The sequence below is a fragment of the Leucopleurus acutus genome, assembly GCF_964270905.1.
Source record: "Leucopleurus acutus genome assembly, chromosome: X".
Classification (NCBI taxonomy): Eukaryota; Metazoa; Chordata; class Mammalia; order Artiodactyla; family Delphinidae; genus Leucopleurus; species Leucopleurus acutus.
In genome coordinates this window covers 87730269-87739401 of record NC_139148.1, presented here as the reverse complement: position 1 = coordinate 87739401, position 9133 = coordinate 87730269, and the positions used below count along the sequence as shown (strand labels likewise).

The 9133-nt window shown below is 37.2% G+C and overlaps 1 protein-coding gene and 1 pseudogene across 3 annotated transcripts in view; both read right to left on the bottom strand.

Annotated features, from left to right (window-relative positions):
* Positions 1-553: 553 nt before the first annotated feature.
* LOC309977740 (heterogeneous nuclear ribonucleoprotein D-like) lies at positions 554-1566 on the bottom strand (annotated as a pseudogene). Its single transcript has one exon. The product of its transcript is annotated as a heterogeneous nuclear ribonucleoprotein D-like (transcript).
* A 4531-nt stretch (positions 1567-6097) lies between these two features.
* CENPI (centromere protein I) overlaps positions 6098-9133 on the bottom strand; it is a gene marked incomplete at its 5' end in the record, with an annotated part of 42445 nt that continues 39409 nt past the window's right edge. Inside the window, 2 exons of one of the 2 annotated variants that reach the window (XM_082864733.1) lie at positions 6098-6257; positions 8192-8233. In XM_082864733.1, the coding sequence (XP_082720859.1) occupies positions 6156-6257; positions 8192-8233 (144 nt within the window). In that variant the 3' untranslated portion in view covers positions 6098-6155. The remainder of the gene's footprint in view (positions 6258-8191; positions 8234-9133) is intronic. The other variant, XM_082864734.1, reaches the window with a different exon arrangement.

The following is a 9133-nucleotide window of genomic DNA, read 5'->3' as shown; positions in this document are numbered from 1 at the left end:
GTTCAAGTGTTTTTTCCCCTGGGTATATTTAGACAGTTTAATCAAGAAAACAAAGTTATGGTATTATGATTAGCCAAAGCTCTTTCTAGCAGACCGCTGAATACAGCAAGTCATAACAAATGCCTTTCCAGAGACAAGAGCAAAGCAAAATATTTTCTATTCATAAAAGGAGCTACCAGCATGCTTTGTGCCATTAAAAAGTTACTTTTCAAAATATAACCAGAAGACTTATGGTCTACTAGAAAGCTTCCACTCATCACAACACTATAACTACGCCACAGAAACTTTCATGACAAAGTCTCCAGATATACAAAGAGAAAACAACATTACTTAAAGGTATGTGGAAGCCTCAGTTAACAGGGAAATGAAGCCTTAGAATACAGAATACATCTAACAAAAAGAGAACAGAGTAGACACTGTAGCTGGCTATTTGTAAAGGACCACAGTTTCTCCCTATGGATCAACACCCCTACAAAATAAACTGTGCCTTAATTATTGCTTATTTAAAATTACACTTTTACAGGGCTATTTAGTACCTGACGCAGAAAAACAATCACATAAGGAAGCATTTATTTGAGGTTTAACATGAAATCATACAAATAAAATTTGTATAAACACAAATCCACGTCGAGTCATAACACAGATAGCAAAAGACAAAGTAAAAACAAAAACTAATTGGCGGCTATATACAGTTGGACACAGTTGTGTCTTGTACACTAGAAAGTCTTTTACAAAATAATCATCTTAGATCAACAGAAGACCCATCTTCAATGTCGTCCTGCAAGATGGGTTACTTTAGCAATCTCTTCCTGTTTTCTCCAACGTCCCCTTTTAGTATGGCTGGTAATTATTTTGGTGATTGCCACCCCCTCGAGATGCCTTGCCATAAGTGCTCTGTTGGCCTCGGCCACGACCCCTAGTACCACCTCGTCCACCAGCTGCAGCACCTCTTCCTCCTTTTTGTTGTTGCTGTTGCTGCCTATATACCTCTTTGGGTTGTGCAACTTTGATTTCACACTTCCCAGAACCAATTTGATGGTATCTGCTTTCTAACAATTTCTTTACTGGCTCTTCATCTGTATATGTAATAAAACAAAATCCTCTTCTTTCATTTTTGTATCCATGGGAAGTTCAATATTTTCAATCTCTCCAAAGGCTCCAAAATATTCTTTAATTTGTTCTTCTGAAGTATCTGGGCTCAATCCACCCACAAAAACCTTTTTAGGGGGTTCCTTCCCTTTTAAAGCTTTGGCTCTTTTAGGGTCTATCAATTTGCCATCCAGCTTGTGTTCTTTCATTTCCAAAACCTTATCAACACTAGCAGCATCTTTGAAAAGCACAAATCCAAATCCTCTTGATCTTCCAGTGACTGGATCTGTTTTAATTGTGCAGTCTACAACTTCCCCAAATCGAGACAAATATTCAGTCAGATCTTTCTTGCTTGTATCCCAGCTCAAGCCTCCAATAAACATTTTACCGTCATCCTGCTGATTCTTGCTCGCGTTGATCTTAGATCCCTCTGCAAATTCCTCTATGTTGCTGTACTCGTTCATGTCTTCCATAGTAGCTGAGTTATCGGCCGGGAGGTGCTGGCGTGCAATCCGTGTCGCGGCAGCAGCGGCGGCAGAATGTTGTATGGAGCTGGATTTAAAATGGCGGCGGAAGAGCTGGAATAGTCTTTAATTGCATTTCTATAAGATATACTTTGATCAAATACAGCTTCCAAAGTAGGAAAAACTTTTCTATCTCTTTTCCCCTTTGTGGGTTTTCAATGAAAATTCTACAAATTTTCTATCATTTTACATGCCAAACCTTTGAAAGACAGACATCAGAATCTAAATTTTACCAAAGAGAGAATCAAGAGGCAAAGTATTTAAGTGACTTCCAAGGTCATACAATTCACTAATGATGAACCTAAAACTAGAAGCAATAGAAGGACTCCTTAACATCCAGCCTCCAGCTCTGTGCACCAAATCTATTTAGATAAGCTAATATTCTTCCTGGCAAGCTGAAAAATGTTGCATTCCTGTTATATACTTTAAAATGGACTTTAATTCACATGTACTATTATGCTCCTTGGGAAGATATCCTCTTGAGTATTATAAAAATAAAGCATTAATGATTCTGGTCAACAGTATATTCTGTTAAACACGATTGCCCGTCGTCTTAATCAGATCAGGCTGCTATATAACAAAAATACCACAGACTGGGTGGCTTTAAAAAACAAATTTACTTCTCACAATTCTGAAGGCTAAAAGTCCAAGATCAGGGTGCCAGCATGGGTCCTCTTCCTAGCTTGTAGACAGCTGCCTTCTTGCTGGATCTTCACACAGTGGAGAGAAAGACTGTATCTCTCTTGTCTCATCTTATAAAAGCACTAATCCCATTAATGGGAGCACCACCCTTACAATTGAATTACCTCCCAAAGGTCCCATCTCCAAACACCATCACATTGGGGGTTAGGGCTTCAACATATGAATCTGAGGGAAACAAACATTCAGTCCATAGCATCCATCTTTAATAGAAACAGATTTTTTTTACATGACAGAAACAGAGGCTCTCTATATTAAAAAACCTAATAATTTAAACAAAGTGAAAAGTAGTATCAACTGAAAAAAATCTTAAAAATATAATACTAATTTTAGAGAATATTTTTTCTTCTATCTAGTAAACCATTTTGTGATAAAAATTGTATCTGATATAAAGAGAATTTCTACTATGTTAATAAAAGTTATGTGAGGCACCATAGACTTATCTACTTTTCTTTCCAGATTGTCCCCCAAGACCAAAGGAGAAGTTATGATAAAAAGAAAAATAAAATGTTAGAAATCTAATAGCAGTGTTATTATTGAATATTAAGTCAATATTTAAAACATCAACAATTTTACACAAATACTGGGTAAACAAAGTGTTCTTTTTGTACAATTAGGAAAATAAACCACATTTTCTATTTCTTTTCTTTGCTAGGCATGTTTGGTACTGAAAAAAATAGCTATTCTTATTTAAATTTTGTTTTTCTTTGCCATGAAGATTCTTCAAAAAAGACTTTTCAAATAACTAGATTTGGCATACTTGCATAGCTGTATATCTAATCTTAAGTGGGTTAAAAAATTGATCAAGAGAAGAATATGGTCAAAAAGGTACCCAGGGAATCATTACTGAACAAAAAGGCAAACTAAAGGAGAAAATTTTTTTCTCCCAGAACATAAACTTAAGTTTAGAAAAGTTTCTTCCATGATCTGAAGATTGTTACTGGTTAAATTTCATAAAAACTAATCAAACCCCTTCTCACAATTTAAAGTTCTACATGATCTTAAGGATCAAAATACCATGTTCTGAAAAACAATATGGGAAGTTATTTGGAGTACAAACTTAAAAAAAAAAAAGAGAATTCTCTAAATAGTTACCCATTGGGGAAGCTATCAGATTTACTTCAAAGCAGCTAAAGCTTCTTTTATCCAGGTATATAGGCTACATTCCACACCATTAAATAACCCTTCCATTTTGAAACACTTTCTGTACTTGGCTTCCAGCACACCAGTCTCCTGACTTTTCTTTAAGCTCACTGGTGGGTCCTTCTCAGTCTTTTGCTGGTTCCTCCTCTACTTCTTAACATTGGCATACTCCAGGGCTCAGTCCTTTGCCATTTTCTTTTCAAGCTGTACTAAGTGATCTCATCCAATGTCATGGCTATTCAGTAAAGATTCCCAAATCAATTTTGTCAGTACCAAACTGTACCCTGAACTCTAGATTTGGATAGCCAACTGCCTATTTAGCATCTCCAACCTAACATGACTGAAAAAGAACTCGTGATTCCACATTCCTCCAAATCTGTTCCTCATCTCTCTGTTCCAGAATTCACCCAGCTACTGTTAAAAACCTAGGAGTCATCCTTTACTCCTCCCTTTCTCTCTCCTCATATCCAAGCTATCAGCAGATCCTATCTTCTTTACCTTTAGAGCTTGCGTCCAGTATCTAACTACCCCCCCCCCCAACTCTCCATCATCCACCACACTAGTCTAAGACTCTTGCCTGGAACACTGTAATAACCTAACTGGTCTCTCTGCTTTCACCCTTAATCCTCTTCAGTCTAACCTTCACACTGCAGTTCCATACAGGTAAGTAAAATGATGCCACTCCTCTGCTCTCAGTCCTTCTAATGGCTTCACATTACGTATCCATACCAGGCTATAAGGATCTTCATGAACTACTCTCTGGCTTTCTCCCCTATTTCTTTTCTTACCATGTTTCTCCCTTAATCACTATGGTGTAACCTTACTGGCCTCTGCTATTCCTCAAACATGCCAAGTAAGTTAACATTTTTAAGCCTTTTTACTTGCCTTTACCTCTTCCCGGAATGCTCTTCCCCCAAATATTCACATGGTTCATACACTTATCTCATTAGGGCCTCTGCATTGGCCACCTCTTCAAACAGGCCTTCCCTAACCATCTTATCTAAAGTAGCAACCCCCTCAAACATGTATATCTCTTTATGTATAATTTGGTGGAAGGCAGAGTCTGATGATGAAGTCATTTTTCCCTAGTGGACTAAAGAATCTAGATCCTGAAAAATAAAATTAGCCACATTGAGGCTCTCTCTCCTTAGCCATGGATAGAAAGACAATCCAAGCACTCCCTAAGGATGGCAGTGTATTGGTGACGAGCATGGAAACTCAAGTGGAACCACTTGGCCTCTCTACCAATGAGGAAAGAATTTAGTCCCATACGCTCAGTTTGTTTCTTTCTGTCCCTATTCCTTGCTTTTTCACCTGATATTGTACATTTGTTTACATCTGTATTATCTGTCTTCTCCAATGGAATGTAGTAAATTCCACAAAAGCAGACACTGTATAACCAGCACACAGAAGAACATGGTATATGGTAAGCTCAATAAATATTAAATCAAAAATGAATGAAAAAAAATGAATGAATAAATAGTATTTCTAGTTTGAACACCATCCAATAATATAGTTTAGGGTTCTGTTTTGCTTTAAAAGGAAAAAAAAAAGAGCCACAATGTGCACTTAAAAATAAAAATAGGGCTTCCCTGGTGGCGCAGTGGTTGAGAGTCCACCTGCCGATGCAGGGGACACGGGTTCGTGCCCCGGTCCGGGAAGATCCCACATGCTGCGGAGCGGCTGGGCCCATGAGCCATGGCTGCTGAGCCTGTGGGTCCAGGGCCTGTGCTCCGCAACAGGAGAGGCTACAACAGTGAGAGGCCCGCGTACCACAAAAAAATAAATAAATAAATAAATAAATAATAAAATAAAAATAAATTCAGCTTGATTTCTTTCAAATGATACGAATTTTATTAAAAGAGGGACAGTTATTCAGTAGCGCTGAAGAAAACTTTTGTAGTCAATTTTCAGCAAGATACTCTAGCTATTATACAATTTTTTAAAAGCTTCAGAATTATTCCTGAAAATAGTTACAGTTAGTTAATTTGGACCTAAACACTAAAAAATGGGATATATACATACACATACATGTGCACACACACAAAATAGAGCAGTTTTGTGAAATCAAACTGGTATAAATAGGAATGTAGATTATCCCACAATCCTCTTCCCTTCCTTCTCTCATCAAACTGCTACCAGTGAAGGCCCAGAAATCTACCAACTACTTAGAGCCACCTTTTAGAGCTAGAAATGTATCCTCTTAACTTGGTGTTGGTGTGGTTGTTCGCAATAAGAAAAATGGCAATATCCACAGAGGTTTTACAGAGGCAGCTGAGTATTTTGCATGAATATGTCTGTAGCTTAACTGCCACCATATATTATTTACCTGCTCTCATCCATCAAAAATGCAGCTCATAGTCCACAAGAATGTGAAAAATCCCACCACATAACAGATATGTCTCTTTATGTATAATTTGGTGGAAGGCAGAGCCTGATGATGAAGTCATTTTTCACTAATGAGCTAAAGAATCTAGATCCTGAAAAATAAAATTAGCCACATTGAGGCTCTCCTGAGCCATGGATAGAAGGCCAGTCTAAGCACTCCCTGAGGATGGCAGTCTGTTGGTGAAATGAGTATGGAAACTCAAGTTGAGCTACTTGACCTCTCCAGCAACAAGGAAGGAATTTAGTCCCATATGCTCAGTTTGTTTCTGTCAACATTCATTTAATGTTAATCAGGTGGTTTATGCTCTCTGCTCAGGGGACAGAAGAACGATGAATACTGCTTCTTATGAAAAGTTTCAAGCCTTGTAACCCCTCTGAAAATAAATAGTCCAAATACCAGTTCCACTTCTTCCCCTGCAGGCACAAAAAAGGGAAAATTACTTATCAAATATTCCGTTTGCTTATTCTCTACCTCCTCTTCTTTGCCTAGGATAAGTTCCCAGCATCCTGGATGCACATACCAAGAGTTAGCTCGAGTGGCCAGGTTCGTAACTGAAACTCAGTCACTAAGTAACAGTCAAACCAGAGAGTACCCTAATTTTAAGGGCTAAATATTCCTTTTATTATACTGGAAAAAAAAATTCAGCTGTTCAACTCTATGACATAAATCACAGCAAGATCCTTTTTGACCCACCTCCTACAGAAATGGAAATAAAAACAAAAATAAACAAATGGGACCTAATGAAACTTAAAAGCTTTTGTACAGCAAAGGAAACCATAAACAAAACCAAAAGACAACCCTCAGAATGGGAGAAAATATTTGCAAATGAAGCAACTGACAAAGGATTAATCTCCAAAATTTACAAGCAGCTCATGAAGCTCAATAACAAAAAAACAGACAACCCAATCCAAAAATGGGCAGAAGACCTAAACAGACATTTCTCCAAAGAAGATATACAGACTGCCAACAAACACATGAAAGAATGCTTAACATCATTAATCATTAGAGAAATGCAAATCAAAACTACAATGAGATATCATCTCATACCAGTCAGAATGGCCATCATCAAAAAATCTAGAAACAATAAATGCTAGAGAGGGTTTGGAGAAAAGGGAACACTCTTGCACTGCTGGTGGGAATGTGAATTGGTACAGCCACTATGGAGAACAGTAAGGAGGTTCCTTAAAAAACTACAAATAGAACTACCATATGACCCAGCAATCCCACTACTGGGCATCTACCCTGAGAAAACCATAATTCAAAGAGTCATGTACCAAAATGTTCATTGCAGCTCTATTTACAATAGCCCAGAGATGGAAACAACCTAAGTGTCCATCATCAGATGAATGGATAAAGAAGAAGTGGCACATATATACAATGGAATATTACTCAGCCATAAGAAGAAACGAAATTGAGCTATTATTTGTAATGAGGTGGACAGACCTAGAGTCTGTCATACAGAGTGAAGTAAGTCAGAAAGAGAAAGACAAATACTGTATGCTAACACATATATATGGAATTTAAGAAAAAAAAATGTCATGAAGAACCTAGGAGTAAGACAGGAATAAAGACACAGACCTACTAGAGAATGGACTTGAGGATATGGGGAGGGAGAAGGGTAAGCTGTGACAAAGCGAGAGAGAGGCATGGACATATATACACTACCAAACGCAAGGTAGATAGCTAGTGGGAAGCAGCCGCATAGCACAGGGAGATCAGCTCCGTGCTTTGTGACCACCTGGAGGGGTGGGATAGGGAGGGTGGGAGGGAGGGAGACGCAAAAGGGAAGAGATATGGGAACATATGTATATGTATAACTGATTCACTTTGTTATAAAGCAGAAACTAACACACCATTGTAAAGCAATTATACTCCAATAAAAAAAAAATTCAGCTGTTCAAATGAACAAGTACTGTGAAATGGAAATGGGTCATCATTCCTGCACTCTAGGAATTTAACATCTAAAACAGACAACACAGACATTATTATATTACTTCCTATATTAAATATGTACACAGCAGAGTTTCTATATTGAGACAATTGTGCTTGGCTTTGTTAAATAAGATGCATTACAGTGACACTTTGACTATATGCAAGTGTATTATAAAATAAGATGATGCACAGACACAACAGCAAGAGTCAAACTATGAATAGTTTTATCTATGTAGAGGGTATGTGCCAACGAAGTCACATAAAAGTCACTGGAATTAATTCAGAAGGCAAACACTTCACTTTGACTTTGTCTAGGCATCAGACTTGGGATTTGGGAAAAAGTAAAGGTATAAATTCTTCTAATGAAATGAAGCTTTATGAAATCCCTGAACATGATGAAAATAAATTTACTTACCCGAATAGAGCTCAAATTTACTTTCCTTTCTTTTGGCCATTCCTTTCAAAACAGAAACAAAAACAAAAAAGAAAACGGAGAGAAATGGGGATGAAAATATTTGGTTAGCAAAAATTACCAGAAAATTAAGATGGCTCTTCACTATCTGATTCATTTGCTATGTTCTATTCCTACCAACACTCTTGGATTCCTTTTGAATAAGCACCCACTATAACCTTCCATATTTCTCCCTAGAAGCACAAACAGAAAAAAAAAATCACAGTGGATAAAGTGAGCACCATTTTGCTAATATTTGGCTTCATTTTTTAAAATTCTGTACTCGGTCACTGGGGTGGAGATGGAAGGTGGGCTTTTTCTGAGGAATATGATTACCTGAATTGAGTTTTGAAGGATGAGGATGAAGTCTGGTGAGGTAGTCTGGGTACCCAGTAGATTCTATGAATTTGTAATTCTTTATAAAATCTCAGAACTATGTGAGCTATCTAGTTATTCCCCGGCTTTAACTATCATCTACTGTACTTCATTGAAGAGCCATCAATTCTAACAAATTTTTATGTATCACTAAGAAAAAACTCTGCCTGTTAAACTACACATAACACAATGCATTTTTAACACTTAGAAGTTTTTATTTTATAATGATTGAAAGAGTTTTAGATGTAGGCAGATTTTGATCATATATCATTTTTACAAACATGAAATGGTAAATATAAACAAAATTAAGTGATGAAAGTATTTCTAAAACTTCACATTCAGAGTCCAACTCTTCTGAATTACTTTTCTACTCAAGGGTTGTGGATATCTATGTTTTTTCACACAATATCATCCTCTGTGCCAGAGTGTTGATTATGCAGCATTTCTTAAAGGGACTAATAAAGGCTATGGTGCTTGGGTCCCAACTGCATAAATCTAACCTACTTTTGGCCCTTGCTTCAAGGAAAGTCC